Below are 22005 nucleotides of genomic sequence, written 5' to 3' on the forward strand. Positions count from 1 at the left end.
AAACCCACCTGGAGGCTCCACGAGAGTCACGACACATTCAGCTGCAGAATTCATCCCTGAAAATGAAACTAGCTTGAGTTTATTATCCTTCAGTCTTGTGTGAGTTTAAGTGTCTCCTCAGAGTCTTGATGACACGTGTTCTCAGGATCAACACATCTTCTTTGGTCCTGGAGCTTCTGCTTTTAGTTCCTACAGAAGTTTAAAAGTGACATGGTTTAGTTTATATATTTATTCAAACAATAACATAAAATTAACAAACATAACAGAGATGAATAATACCACAGTGCAGGGAGAGGCAGAAGCCAACTGGGCTTATTTGAAGCCTCCACCGATATAATATTCAAATTTCAGAATATTACAGAGAACATGAAATGAATATGCATAAGATGTGACTACGTACAATATTACTGACGAGATGTTTTTACAAGATATGAAATATGATAACAACATCAATACGTCACAAACAACAAAAGAAAATGTAATTGTGTGCGATGTGACGTTCTCTGTTTTGCCTCTTGTGTTTCTTCTCTCTGGACTCCTGGTTCTAATCAGGACTCTGCCCCGACCCCCCCGGCCTTAAGCTCCTTCTCTCCCACCCCCCCGCCCCCAGCGGTGAGCGGTGCCCAGCGCAGGGCCCAGGCCGTACGGGTGGGAACCCTGATGGTGCAGCTGGAGAAGACCTTAAGGAGCCAGAGCTGCTCTGAGAAGGAGCTCAGACACCTGGACCACCAGGTCCTGCACCTGACCACCATCCTGAAGGTACCCGTGTGTGTACTTATACACACATCTGTACTCCATGTTTCTAACACGTGTTCACCTCTCAGAACAACCTCTCTCTGCTGAGAGGCTCGTCTTCAGAGGAGATGCTCGCTGTGGAAGAAGTGCTGGGCAGCTTTGACTTCCTGTCACACGACGACAACACTTCCTGTTTGGGCAGCCTGAGACTGAAGGACAGCGGGTGAGTAGATCACAGATCAATAATCAATACACAGCACGCATATCTGAACATCTCTCCGTCTTCATCCCTCAGCGCCAGCTCTCTGCAGCGGAGACTCTGCCAATCAACTCCTGAGGAAGAGTCGCTCATCGCCCCGCTGACTTCTGGGAATTGGGGTCTCGACCAGGCTCTTGAGACTCACCTGGATAGTTGTTGCATCCTGCTGCAGGTACGCTGTGTTTCTATGAGCTTCGTCCTCGTTCATCAACTTTTTACATCAGTGTTTCCGTCTTCTGTGTCTCTTTTCAACATCCAACCATCAAAACGTCTCCTCAGATGATCACAGCGACCGACTTCAGCCCCTCCAGGACGGACCTGCTGCAGGAAGTGACTCTCCAAGCTGACATTCTGCAGAGAATCAGTTGTGTGCTGCTGGAGAAGAGGAGCAGCATCTCTGCTGGTGACAGTGAGTCTGTTAGTCTGTCTGCTAGAGAAGAAAGGCACTGAACACATGGAAGCATGTACAACAGGTTCACTTGGTGTAGAATCATCCTGTTCTGGCTAAAGGAAACATAACGAGATGTCCTTGTGTTTCAGACAGAAACACGCTTCAGATTCACAGAATGTTGAACCTCAGATTCATTTCACAGGTTAAGTTAACCATCAAAAGTTCTCCTCCAATACTCAGTGGAACATGTGTTTCTAGTCTCTGATCTCTGATCATGTTTCATTGTAAACAACCAATCAGAGGAGAGCTAGTAACGTTAGCAGCACCGCTAACGGCTAACCAACGGAGGTTCACTAGTTACACTATGATGCCTTCAGGCTCTGCTCAGTGAACATGAGTACTGGCTGAAGGTTCATTATAACGTTATCGTGATGTGTTCACATGTCATCTGTAAAATGTAGTTTTGGTGATGAACTAGAATAAACCCAGTAGTTTGCCAGTCTAATCAAAATGACGTCACTCAATTATATTATACTTATAATTAAAACTTGAATAAGTTAGTGGGGTTTAAAACACTGTTACTGAATACGAGTTAGTATCTTACGGTCTCAGGACGCAGCCGTCCTCTCCTCCTCACAGACCGACACTATCAGCGCAGAACATCAGTTTACCTTCGTGTTGAGTTCATGTTCAGTCTGTGAGAGCAAAGGTCCCCGTGGAGTCCTCCCGTCGTGGGTCAGCTTCATTGACTTTATGACTTTATGGTCAAACTCAATGGCTCAGTGAGTGTTCTCTGTCTGACTCGTGGTGAGACAGGACCTCACTGAGGACCTCAGCAGTGGAGGCCTGCAAGGCCTTCTCTGCTGGCCTAAACAGAATCACAAAGCTATATCTATAAAAAAAATTTAAAAATCTATTTAATAATGTTTCTTAAATACACTACATGTGTATTATAAAAATATTGTTCCCATTATCTTATGTTCTCATTGCACAGCTACTGTCTTCCTCAGTTGCTCTGCTTCCAGTGCAGCTTGTTTTAAGTAGAGCTTTTATCCAATCAGATCTCACCTCTGTGTCTCTAGGTAGAACAGAGGCCTGCAGACTCTCACCTGCAGCCAGTGCAGGTTAAAGTACATGGGGACGATATTGTTGATTGTCATTGTGTTCAACCAATCAGATCTTTAGTTTGACATGTTGGGCGTATTCTTTGACGTGTCAGCGGCCGCTAGCCGCCCATAATGACGTCAGCATTACGTGCCGCTCAGTGTTCATCTGTAGCTTTCCCGCGAGGTGCAGTGTGCTGTGATTGGTCAGTGGGCGAGCACGTGACTATCGTGAAACGAAACTTAACAGCCAGCAGAGGCTGATGGGTAGTGAATCACATCACGTGATGCAGCTCAGCCAATCAAAATGCATTGTGACTGAGTTGAGCTGCACCATGACACAAGGTGCTGAGGAGGAAAGACGCTGCAGAGAGGTGCGTTCAACGTTCATGTTGTGAAAGTAAAATGTCACTCTCTTTGGGTCGCTGCTTGTCATTAAGGAATGACGGTGGATCCCACAGCCAGACCAGCTGAGAACATTATATTTTCCTGAATTTAGGCTTTTGCATTCTCCAAATGCTCGAGCGTTATTCAAACGACTCGAACCGAACGCTTTAATACGAAGACGTACATAGTTACAGCCTTAAACATGAGCTGTGGCGCCACAATGTGGTTATAAGGTGGTATTTCAGCTGCAGGACAGCAGTGAAGGCCCAGGTATGAAATGCACGGCCGCCACTGGAACTCAGTGACGAGCACAGAACACCAGAGACTTTGGATTCTCTTCAGTTTGCGCAGATTTATTTGCATCACAAAGTATAAAAGTAAACCGAGCTGTCCGGAGTCAACTCACTTCACAATGGCATTGTTCATTACTTTATACCCCATCTTTATAAAGTACAGAATGCTATGAATTACAATAACAAAGTAGAAGTATAACATTTAGTATTTTTTATGGTTTCCTGACTTCAGAGTGTTGAAATGATTTTTGGGACGTGTTCTGGGTCCTCGTAGACAAGCTGATATAATCACTCGTCCTCTCAGCACACATCCCCACATGACGACGTCATCATTAGGGGGCGGTTGTGAATATTAAAGTACCAGCTACGTTAGAATGAATAATCACATGATCAGAACCAGGAGCTCATCAAGTCACATCCATAATGACGAGCCCTTCACTGTCTCCTCCTCAGTCCTCCCAGAGGCCCAGAGGTCGAGGGAGGTGCTGCTGTTCTGGGACGACTGTGTGACGGACGGCGTCTCTCCGTTCTGCTGCGTCTCCGACGCCTTCTGCAGGACGTTGAAGAAGCGTTACGCCCACAAGGTGAAGGCCAAGCAGCCGGGCCAGTCGGACAAAGGTACTGAAGCTGTGAGCTCCTTTAGTTCTTTGTGATTATTCTGGAACCTTCTCTCTATACATCCTGCCTGACGTACGTCTTCCTCATCACATCTTTAAAAACTCTAAAACAATCATTTAAATCAATCATTTCTTTTTTGCTTTTTTTGGTATTGTGGTCAGCCACATGTGCAACGCTGATTTCCGTAATATGTGTGGTATTTGTTATGAATGTACGTTGGGACATAGAGGGCGATGAGAAGCTGTACCTGGAGGGCCTTAGGACCCAGGGGAATGTAGGTGAAGCATGAACCTGTAGTCTGTAGCGTGGCAGTGACCTGCAGGAGGAAGTTCTGCGAATACAGAGTTGAGTTAAGAGCAGTTTGTTCTCTCGTGCTCATGTGTTTATTTAAAAACACACAATATGTGTTTTAATATTATCACGTTTGATCCTGTAACGAGACGTGTGTGTGTGTGGTGTGGGGGGGGGGGGGGGAATAATAACGCGTTAACTTGCCCAGCACTAAATAACACACATAAAGACATGAAGTAATTTATTGTTGAATGAGCTGTAAATGTAGTGTTCAGAATGTATTTACATGAATGTTCATTGTGGACATTAACAGAATATGTTTGTGTCGTGATCATATATTTCTAAGTGTGTTGTTCAAGTCATATTTTATGGAAGCCCATCTCCACCACTGTGAGATCCTGTAAGTCATAATAAGATACTATCTCGTTATTATGAGATAGTAAGTCATAATAATGAGATAGTAAGTCATAATAATGAGACAGTAAGTCATTATAATGAGATAGTAAGTCATTATAATGAGACAGTAAGTCATTATAATGAGATAGTAAGTCATTATAATGAGACAGTAAGTCATTATAATGAGATAGTAAGTCACTATAATGAGATAGTAAGTCATTATAATGAGACAGTAAGTCATTATAATGAGATAGTAAGTCATTATAATGAGATAGTAAGTCATTATAATGAGATAGTAAGTCATTATAATGAGATAGTAAGTCATTATAATGAGATAGTAAGTCATTATAATGAGATAGTAAGTCATTATAATGAGATAGTAAGTCATTATAATGAGACAGTAAGTCATTATAATGAGACAGTAAGTCATTATAATGAGATAGTAAGTCATTATAATGAGACAGTAAGTCATTATAATGAGATAGTAAGTCATTATAATGAGATAGTAAGTCATTATAATGAGACAGTAAGTCATTATAATGAGATAGTAAGTCATTATAATGAGACAGTAAGTCATTATAATGAGACAGTAAGTCATTATAATGAGATAGTAAGTCATTATAATGAGATAGTAAGTCATTATAATGAGACAGTAAGTCATTATAATGAGATAGTAAGTCATTATAATGAGACAGTAAGTAATTATAATGAGACAGTAAGTCATTATAATGAGATAGTAAGTCATTATAATGAGATAGTAAGTCATTATAATGAGATAGTAAGTCATTATAATGAGACAGTAAGTCATTATAATGAGATAGTAAGTCATTATAATGAGATAGTAAGTCATTATAATGAGACAGTAAGTCATTATAATGATATAGTAAGTCATTATAATGAGACAGTAAGTCATAATAATGAGATAGTAAGTCATTATAATGAGATAGTAAGTCATTATAATGAGATAGTAAGTCATTATAATGAGATAGTAAGTCATTATAATGAGACAGTAAGTCATTATAATGAGATAGTAAGTCATTATAATGAGATAGTAAGTCATTATAATGAGATAGTAAGTCATTATAATGAGATAGTAAGTCATTATAATGAGACAGTAAGTCATTATAATGAGACAGTAAGTCATTATAATGAGATAGTAAGTCATTATAATGAGATAGTAAGTCATTATAATGAGATAGTAAGTCATTATAATGAGATAGTAAGTCATTATAATGAGATAGTAAGTCATTATAATGAGACAGTAAGTCATTATAATGAGATAGTAAGTCATTATAATGAGATAGTAAGTCATAATAATGAGATAGTAAGTCATTATAATGAGATAGTAAGTCATTATAATGAGACAGTAAGTCATTATAATGAGACAGTAAGTCATTATAATGAGATAGTAAGTCATTATAATGAGACACTATCTCATTATAATGACTTACAGGATCTCATCTTGTCCTCACAGTGGTGAGATGTGCTTCTATACCTTTTGTCCACATTGAATCTGGTGAAAGAGAAAAGAAACTCAGCAGGTTGATGAACTCGACTGATTTTCCTGTAAAGTTTTACTGGAGATTCTCCTTCAGCAGAAAACAAGAACTAAAGTCTCTCAGCTCCTAATCTCTGATCAGTGTTTCACAGACTGAACTCCTTTATTTCTTCCTCCTCCTCCTCCTCCTCCTCCTCCTCAGTCTTTTCTCAGCTCCTCCAGGAGCTCCAGGCGGTCTGTGGGTCGGTACCCGGCCTTCGTCCAGTCTGCAGCCCAGAGAGAGTGACTCTCTTCCAGCTGTGTGTGTATCTGAAGCGCTGCAGCATCCAGCAGCTGGGAGATCACGTCTCACGTCTCTCCAGAGAACGTTTGTCTTCTTTAAACTCTCCACTGACATCACTCATCCACTGACATCACTCATCCACTGACATCACTCATCCACTGACATCACTCATCCACTGACATCACTCATCCACTGACATCACTCATCCACTGACATCACCCATCCACTGACATCACTCATCCACTGACATCACTCATCCACTGACATCACTCATCCACTGACATCACTCATCCACTGACATCACTCATCCACTGACATCACTCATCTGAATGACATGAATCATCTGAGGGAATTCTTTGTTTTAATTTCAGACTATTTTCTTTGGTAGAAAGCAGTTTCATTGAAAACTCTTGAACATAACATAACTTCTGAAAGTGTTACAAAATATGTTTTTAATTTCACAACCAAAACATATTTAATAAAACCCAACCATATATATATATTAATATATATATATATATATTTGTATATATATGTTCATATATTCATATATATATCCATATCTATAAATATATACATATATATATATTCATATATATATATATATATATATGTATGTATATATTTATATATACATACATATATATATATTCATATATATATATATTTTATATATATATAACGTTGATTATATAACGTTGCAGTTGTGATGTTCTGGTGGTCTCTGCTGTGTTTCAGAGTACGTCCTGTCAGCCCTGAGGAGCCCCAAAAGGAGGCGGGCTCTAAATAAGCTAAGGAGGCGGAGCATCACAGAGCTCCTCCCACTGAGATGCACACTGCAGACTCTGGCCGCGCTGCAGGTCGACTCCAACCACAAAGTCTGCAAAGCTGCAGCCAGCTGTCTGTGTAGAGCTGCAGGCTGCAAGGTCTTCAGGAGCCAGGTAGAGACCACAGCATGCTGACATCAACATGCATGTTAATCAGTGGCGGGCCGTGCATTTCATACCTGGGCCTTCACTGCTGTCTTACCACCTAATAACCTCATGGTGGCGCCACAGCTGCGGTTATTTGTTTCTAGGTGTAACATCACGTGTTCGTTTTCAACCGTTCGGTACGAGGCTTACAAACCCAAAATGCAGAAGCTTAAATTGTGGTAAATATAACGTTTTCGGTGGACACCGGTCTGTCTGTCTGTTTAGTTTCCGGGTCAGCGTCTGACCCGGAAACGCGCACAAACTCACGCTGCATTCTCCCCGCAGCGTTCAGCTGTTCCACTGATTCAAACAGGGCGAAGCAATCGCCACACAATCCCCATTTCTCCAGACCATCATTCATCAAAGAAAACAGCCCGAACGGATTCAATGATCCGGACCCGAACCCCACGCAGGACGGGACCCGAACCCCACGCAGGACGGGACCCGAACCCCACCCCCACGCAGGACGGGACCCGAACCCCACGCAGGACGGGACCCGAACCCCACCCCCACGCAGGACGGGACCCGAACCCCACGCAGGACGGGACCCGAACCCCACCCCCACGCAGGACGGGACCCTAATCCCACGCAGGACGGGACCCTAACCCCACGCAGGACGGGACCCGAACCCCACGCAGGACGGGACCCGAACCCCACCCCCACGCAGGACGGGACCCGAACCCCACCCCCACGCAGGACGGGACCCTAACCCCACGCAGGACGGGACCCGAACCCCACGCAGGACGGGACCCGAACCCCACCCCCACGCAGGACGGGACCCGAACCCCACCCCCACACAGGACGGGACCCGAACCCCACCCCCACGCAGGACGGGACCCTAATCCCACGCAGGACGGGACCCTAACCCCACGCAGGACGGGACCCGAACCCCATGCAGGACGGGACCCGAACCCCACCCCCACGCAGGACGGGACCCGAACCCCACCCCCACGCAGGACGGGACCCGAACCCCACGCAGGACGGGACCCGAACCCCACCCCCACGCAGGACGGGACCCGAACCCCACGCAGGACGGGACCCGAACCCCACCCCCACGCAGGACGGGACCCTAACCCCACGCAGGACGGGACCCGAACCCCACGCAGGACGGGACCCGAACCCCACGCAGGACGGGACCCGAACCCCACGCAGGACGGGACCCGAACCCCACGCAGGACGGGACGCTTCGTCATTAACGGACAATGCATACGGTCAAAATCGATGTAATTAACACGATGACAAGAGCGAACTCACAAGAACCGTCACACATATTCACAACAAAGCATGACAAAACAATCCAGCAACGCTCACATTAAAGAGCAAGGGCCATTCAAATATTACATCAGGGAACAATATATAATATACATATCTAATATCCATAAACGACACGATAGGCAAAATGAACACACTGCAGATATAAAGAAAACAAAAGTGTTGAGAATAAATCTCAAGTTGAGGAGAAAACTCAGGTGAACAGACTTAGGTCGAGGCGTTTAGCTCAATTCAAGCAATAAGGTTTATTTGTGACAGAAGTATTATGTCCAGCAGTTAAACGTGCACGGACCTAAAAAGTTCACTCTGTAGGAGTGAATGAAAAGCTAGAAGGCGCTTAGACAGAGTGCGCATGCGTTCATATATTAGGTCCTCCTTTTGGAGCCTATTGGTCAAAGCAATAGTAGGAGGCGGATTTGTTTCTAGCATTCAAATGGCCTGATGGAGCACTGAGCATCTCCGCCCACACTGGCTCACGTCCGGGATCCGCCTTCTCTGGAACGTCAGTGTGAGATGTTGATTCAGCAGCATATTGTTATGTTCGGCCAACTAGATAAGCTAGGCGCTAGATATGCAAGGGCGCCTCTTTCTATCTCTAAGATGGAGCAGGCAGTTGAGACTGGTTCTCTGTAAGACTATGTGACATTTAACTGGGGCAAAAGCTATCCTTCAGAGTTCTAGTATTTTCCACTTTGTTCAGGCGAGTGCGAGAGTGCCCCACCTGGCGTTTTTGACCTTCGTGTACTAGAACTCACATATCCGCGTATAAGCTGTGTTTAACATTGAATGAATGTATATTTTATTTACAAATCCCCCTTTTCACACCTGCTAGGTGTGAACTTCTATGTTTTGGAACTACTCATTCAATGGCTGTAACTCTATGTTTAGGTCCCTATCATCTGAATCGTCTGGATCGGAAACTGGTGGGGTGCTATGTCTAGTTCGGGTGTGTGTCTGATTCGGGGATGGAGAGGGAAGAGGGGCAGTTGAATGAGATGGGTGCTGGTGTGTCTGATACTTGGTTTCTAATCCCCAGATCAGTAAGGCAACTAGTATGCCCATTCCCACCCCCATTATAGTTTTCTTCCCACATCCCACCCCTTCCCAGGTGAAGCGCTGCCGACCTCGGTCGGCGGGGTTTGCATAAGGGTCCCCTAGACAGCGTCTAAGTTCCTGATGCATTTTCCAAATTAGTGCGAATTTCTCCTAGTGTTCTGGTTGGTACCGGTGCTGGGACACAATGTGTCAGGTGGTGCCAAGGGACGCCTGATTTGCCCTTGACCTGAACCGAGTGTGAAGTAACCTCCTTCACCTCGTACGGCCCAGTCCACCTGGGGTCAGTCCACTTGCGCTTGTGAACCTTGACCCTGACCCAATCACCTACTTGTATCTGCTTTCCAGCTGCCGCTGCTTCAGGTACTGCTCGAGTCCTCTCGATCTGTTTGGAGAGAGCTTCAGCAAGAGAAGTTAGGGCACTCATATAGTCAGACATTTCAATCTGCTGTACATCCAGAGGTGGCATATGACCTCCATCTCTGGGTGGACCTGGCATCGGCCGGCCAGTCATGATCTCGTGTGGGGAGAGATGTGTTTCTCCCCCTTTTCCGGACCTCATGGCCATAAGGGCCAGGGGCAGGGCCTCAACCCATGTTAATTTGGAGCCCGCGCAAACTTTGGCAATTTTGGCCTTAAGGGTCTGATTCGCTCGTTCCACCAGGCCCTGAGATTGCGGGTGATAGACTGACCCGAATCGGTGTGTGATTCCCAGAAATTGCTCTACCTGTGCGAGCATGGTGTTGCTAAAGTGTGATCCGTTATCAGAGCGGATGCATCTCGGCACTCCGTAACGGGGAATCAGTTCTGTCTGCAGCCACCTTACAACTGTCTGCGCGTCTTCTCTCTTGGTGGGAATTGCTTCCACCCATCTTGAAAATCTGTCTACCATTACCAAGATGTACCTCTTTCCCTGCACTCTGTTCTCTAGTCCCATATCTGTATAATCTATGCTGATGTCTTGGAAACAGGCAGAGGGCACGGGATAAGATCCCATCGGTGTCTTGAATGGTTTTCTTGGGTTGTGATTTCCACAAATTTGACATTCATCGCAGAAGAGGAAAGATATCGCTTCCATGTGCGGATGCCACCATAGTTGTTTCAAATTGTCCAATGTCCGTTTCTTTCCCTCGTGTGTAGGTCCGTGGGCCCCTGGTAGGAGTGCTGCACACAGTTCTGCTGAGGCAACCACTCTGCCGTCGTGGGCTCTCCACAGACCTTCTTTGTCTTTTGAGGCTCCTTTTCGTGTCCATTCGGACCATTCCTAAGGTCCTGCTTTCTTTTGATGTTCTTTGATGTGCTCGATTGTGAGCTCAGGGCGGATGTGACAATATGAGAAGTCTTTTCAATCGCTTTTGCCACTGCTGCAACATATCTTGCGCACATGGATTGACCATTTTCCACAGCGTCAAGTTTTGAAGAATGATACATCAGTACCTGTCTCTCACCCCCCTTTTTCTGGAAGAGTACAGCATTGAGTAGGCTGTCTCTTTCGGAAACATCAAGGTGGAACGGTAGGGAGTAGTCTGGGGACATGAGTGCAGTGGACGTGGTCCAGGGGAGTTCTGTATGGGAAAAGCTGAGTGATTTTTGGTTTGAGAATGTTGAACCAATATTGGATGGCAGGGGTCTGGGGGCCAGTTTGGAGACAGCGTAGCCAGTAAACTTCTTCGTCTGTGGGGGACACTGTCTCTGTAATGGGAGCAAGGGAGAGAATGCGTACTGGCATGGACAACGTACTAGTTGGTGGGTTGGACGAGACATGGACACCGTCTTGGTTCATCCAGATGATCAGATTGAGGCGAGTCATCAGATCGCGTCCTGTGTGGCATGGGCCCCGCCTTGGAGACCATGTCCCTTGTCCCAAGGAGCCTGATGGGCCCCTTGCTGTGGTCTTTGTCCATCATAGCCATGTCCGCCTCCTCCTCTGGAGTATTGTCCTCTTCCTCTCTGTGCTTGCTGCAGTGCTGACATGCAGTCTCTTGCGAAGTGTCCCGGTTTCCCACAGTTGTAGCAGAAATAGGATGCTCCCCTTTTTCCAGGTGCTCCTCTTTTTCTGGCTTTGGGGGGCGGGCCATGGGACCGAAGGTGATACTGGGGGGGAGGAACCAGAGGAAGTGCTGGAGACAGGCCAGTTGAGGGCGGGGGAGGGGCCGAGGCCAGAGATGCCTGGCCCGGTTCCTGTGCAGTCTTTTCCAGACCTACCGGGGCTTGAGTGGTAGGGGTGATGTCGAGGGGGGTGATGTCGAGTGCCTGATGGGGCCTGGTTTGTTCTTTTCCGGTCGGCATGTCCACCTGTATCCGATCCGTCATGGCCGTTCCTAGTGCCATCATTGCCACTCGCTGTTCCTCTTCTCTGTCTTTGCGGGCTTGCTTCAGTGGGTTAGCGAACCCCCATCGCTTGGTTTGATTTGTCGTTTGATTTCTCTCTGCAGTCTGTGCGTAGGCCACTCGTTTTGTCAAATCGTTGGTAAAGAGCAGGAGGTCGTTGATCGATGGAGGTAGTGGACTGGCCGCCTTCCACCATCCCTCCTCTTGCCATCGTTTCATGCAGTTATCCCAATGAATCTTGTCTCTTTTCCATGCGGTCTTGCCTCTTGTGTCTGTTACAGCTTTTTTCAGTTTTGCACGCAGTGCTCCTGAGTAGCCACCAGATGGAGCCACAGCTCCAGCCATGTCTTCTTGTGTTCTTCTTTTCTTTTTTTCAAATCAAGTTTTTTTTTTTTTTCAATTCAATTCCAATCTTCTTCTTTTTTTTTTTCAAAATTCTTTTTTTTTTTTTCAATTCCAATCTTCTTCTTTTTTTTCAAAATTCTTTTTTTTTTTCAATTCCAATCTTCTTTCTTTTTTTCCAAAATTCTTTTTTCAAATTTTTCAATATAAAATGTTTGGATGCAGTACTCCCGAATGTCCACCAGATGGAGCCAAAGCTCCTGTCGAATGTTCTTCTTGCAGTTCCTGAAGCACCCACAGAGGGAGCCAAAGCTCCTGTCAAATGTTCTTGTGCAGTTCCTGAAGTACCACCAGAGGGAGCCAAAGCTCCTGTCAAATGTTCTTGTGCCCTCTGTCCTAGTTGTTATCTCTCCCTGCTTTGGCTGCAGCTGTCTTTCTTATCTAAGATGTTCACTCCCTTGCCTCTGTGCCTTTGCCTGCTGTGTCTTCGCTCCTAACTCTGTTCACGGTTCTTATGGATATCTATTACATATATTAACCCTCAGCTTTCCTCTTCTATTCTAGTGTTTGTGGTTCTGTGTTTGAGTGCAAAGCTTGTGTCTTATGCGTGTGCTCTGCTCCACTGACCGTCAATCTCTGAAAAGCACACCAACCTGGTGAAAAACACTACAACTTTACAACTACACATGTACTCTCTAACACCTGTACGCTTCACACAGTCACTCACATCCATACCAGATTGACACCATACACTGCCGTCGCTGAAATACGCACAAATCACATATAGATCTGCTCTTATAGCGTTTTCACGAGCACGGTCCCGAAGGAGATGGATACCTAATAGGCATTACTCAACACTCAATCGACCATACACTGCCGTGATTCCACAAATAATCGCACACAGACCTCGTCAGGAAAGATCTATTGATCTTATTGTTTACAGTGTACGCCTTGTGCGAGCACGGTCCCTAAGGAAATGGCGAATTCTTGTGCTACAATTGAATCGATGTCTCCCTGAGATCATCTATGCTGCATGCAAACCCATACACTGCCACTTCTGCAATACTGGTACACAAACCTCATCAATTACCTCAATTTGACCTCATCAATTTATTTTTCTCAATTAAAATTCTCTGGATGGATCTTCGTTTTACAGTGTACAACATTGCATGAATGTGGTCCCCTTTAGGAAATGGCGTTTTGCAGTCTCCAGACACACTACAGTCACATCAGCGTATTCCAACAACATTTCTATATACTTGATCCAAATCTCAGCTTGCAACTTCGCATAAATCAACAGTGTGGCCCGGAATTCAGTCTTTCAGACCGTCATTGGTCAGCGAACCGAAGCTTTCGCCACGGCTGTGTAACCTCCGAACAGTTATCAAAACTTACACGGTGAACACGATGCCAGTTTATAGAACTTACAATCCTTAATTTCTGTTAGATCCACTCACACACATGTACATTCTATGCTACAAAACCCCCACTGCTGTCATAACAATCCTGTCACAATGCTTCGTCAATTTATCTTTAAAAATTTAGTCAAAGCAATTCATACTCACACCCGGTACTTCTGATCAATTCAATTTGGTTTTTCCTACATACAATTCTGCAGATTTCATTTAAATAGGCTCTGCGCTTACCTTTTGATTGCAGCTGCTTTGATCAGTTTCCCGAGGTGATAAGAATCGTTCCGGCAGGCCTCCGGAATCCCCAGCCTCTCGGGAAAACACCTGTTGTTTTGTCTGTTGACAGAAGAAAAAGTCCGTCACGAGATGTCTCTCCTACTGATCGTTAAAGCCATTCTCTGGTACCATGTTGAGAATAAATCTCAAGTTGAGGAGAAAACTCAGGTGAACAGACTTAGGTCGAGGCGTTTAGCTCAATTCAAGCAATAAGGTTTATTTGTGACAGAAGTATTATGTCCAGCAGTTAAACGTGCACGGACCTAAAAAGTTCACTCTGTAGGAGTGAATGAAAAGCTAGAAGGCGCTTAGACAGAGTGCGCATGCGTTCATATATTAGGTCCTCCTTTTGGAGCCTATTGGTCAAAGCAATAGTAGGAGGCGGATTTGTTTCTAGCATTCAAATGGCCTGATGGAGCACTGAGCATCTCCGCCCACACTGGCTCACGTCCGGGATCCGCCTTCTCTGGAACGTCAGTGTGAGATGTTGATTCAGCAGCATATTGTTATGTTCGGCCAACTAGATAAGCTAGGCGCTAGATATGCAAGGGCGCCTCTTTCTATCTCTAAGATGGAGCAGGCAGTTGAGACTGGTTCTCTGTAAGACTATGTGACATTTAACTGGGGCAAAAGCTATCCTTCAGAGTTCTAGTATTTTCCACTTTGTTCAGGCGAGTGCGAGAGTGCCCCACCTGGCGTTTTTGACCTTCGTGTACTAGAACTCACATATCCGCGTATAAGCTGTGTTTAACATTGAATGAATGTATATTTTATTTACAAAAGCAGTTTCACTTACCAAATGCTGTTCTATTTAAATACAAAGTCCGTCCTCCTGTCAGTCCAATAACGCGGCTGTGCATCCTGCGTTTCAGTTCCAGCAAGAGGTCAAGAGGTCCTTTTCAGTATTCTATTCTTCTTAGGTTGTTCAATGTGGAGCTCAGTTTCCCTGCGAACTTGTTGGTTGATCTGGAGATCCACTCGGGTCCTTCCACACGTTTTTAAGAGCACGTAGCTTGTACTGTCCCGCCGTACTTTGGTGTCGTGTAGCGGCTTTGCTCAGGCAGCTCAGGTTAGTAACTCCAGCACGGCTCCGTACACCGAGACGTTCAGTCGCAAATAACATCCCCATCGACACAGTCTGCATCTCTTCTCCGACCCCGTCAGCCAGGAACACCGTTCTTAGTTTGCGGACTGAAAGTGGCGCACACATCCTTTCCCTGGCTGCGTCAGGCTGCTGGCTGTGGGGTTGACGGGCCGTTTCTTACAATGTCCAGTTTGTCCGGAAATGTCCTTCTTGAGAAAGGCGTTCCCAGTAACTCCGCCACTGAATCAGCTTCTCCTGCTCCTTCCGCCATTTGATGTCAAAAAACAAAGCTCAGTAAAACAAACTAAAAATGCCATCATGTCTTCCATATCTTTCCACTTGAACTCTGACTGCTGCAACCTCAGTTCTGCTAGCAAACAAGTTTCACTTTAGTCACGTGCTCGCCCACTGACCAATCACAGCACACTCTGCAGCGCGTGCACCTGGACATGAGCGGCACGTAATGCTGACGTCATTATAGGCCGCTAGCGGCCGCTGACACGTCAAAGAATACGCCCACCATGTCAAACTAAAGATCTGATTGGTTGAACACTATGACAATCAACAACATCGTCCCCGTTCACTTAAAGTGCTCATGATGCACTTGAGAGTCTGCAGGCCTCTGTTCTACCTAGAGACACAGAGGTGAGATCTGATTGGATGAAAGCTCGACTTAAAACAAGCTGCACTGGAAGCAGAGCAGCTGAGGAACACAGCAGCTGTACAATGAGAACATAAGATAATGGGAAAATATTTATATCAATTATAATACATGTAGTGTACTTAAGAAAAAATATTAAATTATAAAATAGATATAGCTTTGTGATTCTGTTTTGGCCAGCAGAGAAGCGCACCACTGATATTAATATCTCCTCCTCCTCCTCAGGCCATCGTTTACTACACAGAGAGTTTGAGGAGCCCTGATCTTCAGACCCAACGTGGCTCCTGTCTGGCTCTGAAGCGCCTCAGGGCCACAGAGAGCGTGGACCACATATCAGATTTGTGGAGATCAGCTGATGAAGATCTCTGCAGTGCTGCCAGAGAAACTGTCCTCTCTTTTGGTACAAACATGAATCATATTTAAATTCATTGGTATATGATGATATTGTTCTTGTTATTATGATCGCTATCTGTTGGTGTGCAGGTAAAAGGGGCCACCGGGCCTTCCAGAGGATGGAGCAGCTGTGCACTGAAAGGCAGGAGGAGGTCCACCAGAACCAGGAGACTGAGAGCACCTTCCTCTAGGAAACACGTGTGGACCTTCAAGAGGTCTTCTCTCTGGTGGGATCCAACATGAAGAGCCTCAGAGCCCAGAGGACGTGTCCGTGAAGTCTGAAGAGCTCTGTGGTTCATTCATGATGGATGAGGAAGAGGAGCTTTCTCTGCTTCATCCTCAGACTTTACTGGAAATGTGAATTTATTTTGTTGAGTTTTTGCATAAAGAAGGATGACTTCATTTAAAGGTTGTTTTATTGCAAAGTGAAGGAGAAATGTATTCATATCATACACAATGTCAGAAGTGTGATTAAGAAGCATAATGAGCCAATGACAGCGGCCCAGGTTCAAACAGAGAGCGGGTTCTGTTCAATTCTACTTCATCGTTTATCAGCTTCTGACCATAATGGAGCTGCTGAGATGTGACATTCAGGGCCTCCAGAGGATCGTAGGTCAAACCAGCATTTAAACGCTTTCACTCTGTTCTTTACAACCACAATTTACTGCAGTTTCATACTTTGCTTTGGGCGAGTTGTCATTGGAGATACGCATTGATGCATTGATTAGCATTTATGAGCATTTATTAGCATTGATGCATTGATGAGTGTTGATTAGCATTGATGCATTGATTAGCATTGATTAGCCTTGATTAGCATTGATTAGCGTTGATTAGCATTGATTAGCGTTGATTAGCATTGATGCATTGATTCGCGTTGATTAGCATTGATGCATTGATTAGCATTGATTATCATTGATTAGCATTGATTAGCTTTGATTAGCATTGATGAGTGTTGATTAGCATTGATTCGCGTTGATTAGCATTGATGCATTGATTAGCATTGATTAGCCTTGATTAGCATTGATGCATTGATTAGCGTTGATTAGCATTGATGCATTGATTAGCATTGAATAGCATTGATTAGTGTTGGTTAGCATTGATGCATTGATTAGTGTTGGTTAGCATTGATGCATTGATTAGCATTGATGCATTGATTAGCATTGATTAGTGTTGATTAGCATTGATTAGCATTGATTAGCATTGATTAGTGTTGGTTAGCATTGATGCATTGATTAGCATTGATTAGTGTTGATTAGCGTTGATGCATTGATTAGCATTGATTAGCATTGACGCATTGATTAGTGTTGATTAGCATAGATGCATTGATTAGCATTGACGCATTGATTAGTGTTGATTAGCATTGATTAGCATAGATGCATTGATTAGCATTGATTTCGCCTGAAGAAGAGTTCAGTCCTGAGGCAACAATGAACAACAAAGAACAGTGAGACTTGTGTCTTATTAAGACTTGTGTCTTACTTAACAGTAAGATAGCTTTAATGCATGAAAGAGTTAAAGATGTGTCACTCAAAACTTAAAAAATATGACTTCATACATTCATTAATGTGCCACTAAATCAGCTGGAATCCAGTTCTGCAGCTTTTATTTTCATGATAAATAATGATTTAGTTGATTCATGGATTGTTTGTTTTGTCTTGTTTTTCTTTGATTATTTTGTTAAGAAGCTGTAAATTCTTAACATCTTATTATTTCCACCTGAAATAAAGCTGGAAAGAGCTTGTGTTGTAACCTTCATATTCACTTCAGTGTTGTTGATTCTTTCATGGTTCTCTTGGATAATTGATGATCAATGATCAATATTTCTGAGGTCTGCTTTGGCTTCAGCCGTCACCACTCGACCAGGCGTGTGCTGCCCTCTGCTGGACTGGTGGAGTGAAGTGAGGCTGAGGATGCACACAGAATGTGCTCTGCTCTCATTATGATGTCCTGGGAGCTTCTTGTTGACAGCAGTCTATAGTTCCATATTTACGACGTTTTATATGAGACATTGAATGCGTTGAAATCACGTCTTCGTGTCATATCACCGGCCAGCGTAATATGATTTTGGAGAAATACGCTTAAAGTAACCAACATCTCGTCTCTTTCAACCTACAACTGAACAAACCATCAACATTTTAAAACAAATTGTTTTGTGACACGTTGATATTGTAACCGTAGTTTAGCCGGTTGAAAAGACGGTGAAAATAGGTCGAAGACGTTCAGACCCCATTTCAACACGTTTTCAACCAGAAATCAACGTTGAAATCTGGGTTAGTGCTCACTGGGACTACAGAAACACCTCTACAGTGGTGATCACTGTGTCTTTATTAGTTATTAGTTAGTTATTAAGTACAGTGATCACAGCTGTGATCACACCGCACAGCAGTCATCACACATCACAGCTGTGCTGTGATCATGTCATCACACCCCGATCACAGCAGCTGTGACGACAGCTGTGACGACAGCTTAGTTTTCAGCTGTGTTTGTGCTCACAGCTGTGCGGTGTGATCACAGTACTGTGATGACAGCTGTGATGTGATGACAGCTGTGATCACAGCTGATCTGTGATCACAGCTGATCTGTGATCAGCTGTGATCACAGATCAGCTGTCATCACATCACAGCTGTGATCTGTGATCAGCTGTGATCAGCTGTGATCACAGCTGATCAGTGATCACAGCTGATCAGCTGTGATCACAGATCAGCTGTGATCACAGCTGATCTGTGATCACAGCTGATCAGCTGATCCTCCGTCATCAGAAACAGACGTCGCTTCATGTGACGCTTCAGAGGAAAGGACGTCTCATGTCTCCTAACATATTTCCTCGTTCCTCGCATGGTTTCCTCCATGCATCCCTGGTGGGAGGGACTAGGACGCAAGGAAAGGACCTAAGTGAGGGAAACAGGGATGCAGTTAAGGCTACATCCACATTACTCTGTTTCTATTTGGAAGCAGATTTTTCAAATAGAAACGATCTCCGTCCACACGGCCGTTTCAGCATCATTCTCCAGTTGATCTGCAGCCACACGGCAACCTTCGAAGACGGGCAGCACGTGACCATTAACGTACGCTGGGCATGCGCGTGATGGATTGCTTGCTTCGTTTAAAAAAATACGACGGAAGTAGTATGAAGAGCTGCTTCTCTCCTGAAATATTAAACACGGAAAATATATTTTAAACAAACAAGTTCTACGAGAGATGAAAGAGGAGAAGAAACACCGTGTGTACAACTACTCAGAAAGTACCTTTAGAGGACTTTAGTTTCTCAAAACCTTTTATATTACTGAGACACGGTTCAACACGCTGAGAGAGAAACTTTATTTAAATTAAAATCAAAGCAATAATGTAACACACACACACTTAATGAAATAATCAGAAAGAGAACGTCACCCCATGCACAAGAAAAACTAACTGACAAAACAACCAGCGAAGAAGAGACATTCACCCCGAGGAGGAGAGCTGCAGAGCATTGTGGGTAATAACAAGAGGACAGATCTCAGCAGTCATTGATTGTCAGCGTTACATTGCTTGTTGCCTCTCTTCTCTCCAGAGCAACTTTAACACTAACTGGGTTTAAAGTTCATCAGCATGACACAGAGAAACAAATATGGCCGCCAGTCAGACGCCACACGTCTCAGCAGGTTTGTGGGAGTTTTGGCAGCTTTTTTTTGGAGAAACCTTTCGTGGCTCTTGAGTAACGCTGGAAGTAAACGAGGACCAGAAGAGGAACCGGAACACTGGACCACAGCTCACCGCAGACAGACACTCATTCAAATGTTGAGATGATTTGTCCTTCAAGTCCTCATCTTCCTGTTACAGAAGTTCACAGAGCGTCTCCTCAAGTCTCTCTACAGCATGGAAACTACAGCCCCCACAATCCTCTCCTCCTCTACACCACTTCTGGCCGAGCGCTCTCTGTATTCGCCCCCACAGTCGCTCACATTACGGTAGATTTATTCTCCAGCGACGCCTTGTTCACCTTCACCCCCCCCCCATATCTCTTATTATTTAACTCTTAGGTCCCGACGATGTTGGGGTCGTGGGCGGCGTCCGGCAGCGCGGCGTCCTGGCAGTGGTACAGGAAGCAGTTCCCCCAGCAGCTGTAGCAGATGAGGAAGAGGGCGGCGAGGAAGACCAGAGCACAGATGGTGCAGGGCTTCCTCTCCAGCAGGAAGCTCAGCAGGTAGAAGCCCATGAACATGGAGTGGTTGAACCACAGCGCCGGGTTCAGAGGCTTGGGGATGAGCAGCACAGGGAGCAGCCACTGGAGGCAGTACATGGTGTCTCCTCCGGGGGGGTCAGGTCCACGTGGGTGGAGGTCTCTGCAGGAGAGCGACCGTAGAAGATGGTGAGAGTCGTCCTATCTGATGGAGCAGAGGTCATCTCTGGAGACTGCAGAGGACAGACGACAGAAGAGAAGTCCACCATCAACGGCACGACTGATTCAACGGGTTCAGTGTGTTTGGTCACATGACGAAGAAAAGCAGCAGAACTACACAACTTGAGATTGATGGTCTCGCTGCTCTACAGCAGCACCTCGCTGCTCTACAGCAGCACCTCGCTGCTCTACAGCAACACCTCGCTGCTCTACAGCAGCACCTCGCTGCTCTACAGCAACACTTCGCTGCTCTACAGCAACACTTCGCTGCTCTACAGCAACACCTCGCTGCTCTACAATGCTCTAGAATAAAATAGAATGTATACTATCTTTATCCCTTTATGGGGGACATTTTTCTCTGCATTTGACCCATCCCTGTATACAGGGAGCAGTGGGCAGCCAATGACAGGCGCCCAGGGAGCCGGAGGTTCAGTGTATTGCTCAGGTACACTTCGACACGTCCCAGTCCGGGATCGAACCGTTGACCTTCCGGTTCCCAGACGACCTCTTTAACCCAGTGTATCACGGTCGCCCCCTCAACAGGTTCACATTTTTTTACAGCAGCAACACCTGATCATGAAATAATAATCAGGTGTGACTAACACGCCTGCCTGCCTGCACACACACACACACACACACACACACACACACACACACACACACACACACACACACACACACACACACACACACACACAAAAGACTAAAAGTACAGTATTTACATGTTACTTCCTTATAGGACCTGATGCTGTTAGCTTAGCATCTCAGCTCATTTGAACTAATATTAACTAGCTTTATTAACGTTACAATCAGCGGTAAAGCTGATCTGAGATCAGTGTTAACAGTTTTAAGTTTATATTCGTAGTTTTGAGATAAAACTAGAACTCTAAAGTAGCTCCACGTACTAGTGAAGGTAGAACGTTACGTGACGGTTAGTTATAGACACGTTCACTGTAGACTAAAGAACAGCACGTATCAGAGGCTAGATAGCTTAGCTTGAAATACAATTGAGTTAGCGTACTGTAACGTAACACCGCTAAGATATCACAGCGGGATAGTTCACCGTATTGTTACGTAGTTGTGTTCAGAATGTATTTACAGAATAAAGTGAACAAACCTGACATGTTTTGAGCTCGTTCTCAGCAGAGAGCAACCACCAACAGCTCACTGCGTACGTAGCATGCTAGCTAGCTAAACAGCATTAGTGCTAGTTGGAAGGACCCCTGGTGCAAAGCGAGAGGTAGCCGATGTTCTGCCTGAATACAATTAACTCAGCAGGTTTGTCCAGCAGTGCGCCAGATTAGGGGAAGAATTTAGATCCTTAATTAAAGAGAAGTACCGTCTACCACACGGCAGAAATACTACTACTAATATAAGTACAAGTACTACCACACGGCAGAAATACTACTACTAATATAAGTACAAGTACTACCACACGGCAGAAATACTACTACTAATATAAGTACAAGTACTACCACACGGCAGAAATACTACTACTAATATAAGTACAAGTACTACCACACGGCAGAAATACTACTACTAATATAAGTACAAGTACTACCACACGGCAGAAAT

The 22005-nt window shown here is 44.9% G+C and overlaps 2 protein-coding genes across 3 annotated transcripts in view; one reads left to right on the forward strand and one right to left on the reverse strand.

Moving 5' to 3' along the window:
* ripor3 (RIPOR family member 3) overlaps positions 1 to 17763 on the forward strand; it is a gene marked incomplete at its 5' end in the record, with an annotated part of 36450 nt that extends 18687 nt beyond the window's left edge. Inside the window, 9 exons of the mRNA XM_079265833.1 lie at positions 553 to 759; positions 825 to 958; positions 1031 to 1166; positions 1274 to 1403; positions 3622 to 3786; positions 6174 to 6338; positions 6993 to 7195; positions 15885 to 16059; positions 16143 to 17763. Coding sequence (XP_079121959.1) covers positions 553 to 759; positions 825 to 958; positions 1031 to 1166; positions 1274 to 1403; positions 3622 to 3786; positions 6174 to 6338; positions 6993 to 7195; positions 15885 to 16059; positions 16143 to 16243 — 1416 coding nt within the window. The 3' untranslated portion in view covers positions 16244 to 17763. The remainder of the gene's footprint in view (positions 1 to 552; positions 760 to 824; positions 959 to 1030; positions 1167 to 1273; positions 1404 to 3621; positions 3787 to 6173; positions 6339 to 6992; positions 7196 to 15884; positions 16060 to 16142) is intronic.
* A 1599-nt stretch (positions 17764 to 19362) lies between these two features.
* On the reverse strand, positions 19363 to 21634 carry blcap (bladder cancer associated protein). Of its 2 annotated transcripts, none has more exons than XM_079265532.1 (2): positions 21548 to 21634; positions 19363 to 20444 (listed from the first exon to the last, which is right to left on the reverse strand). In XM_079265532.1, the coding sequence occupies exon 2, from the start codon at positions 20329 to 20331 to the stop codon at positions 20068 to 20070; it is 264 nt and encodes an 87-aa protein (XP_079121658.1). In that variant the 5' UTR covers positions 20332 to 20444; positions 21548 to 21634; the 3' UTR covers positions 19363 to 20067. The 2 variants fall into 2 exon arrangements, with proteins under 2 accessions (XP_079121658.1, XP_079121659.1); XM_079265533.1 differs by having other exon boundaries at positions 21553 to 21620.
* Between the last annotated feature and the right edge of the window lie 371 nt (positions 21635 to 22005).

The sequence above is a fragment of the Melanostigma gelatinosum genome (assembly GCF_949748355.1).
Source record: "Melanostigma gelatinosum genome assembly, chromosome: 3".
NCBI lineage: Eukaryota > Metazoa > Chordata > Actinopteri > Perciformes > Zoarcidae > Melanostigma > Melanostigma gelatinosum.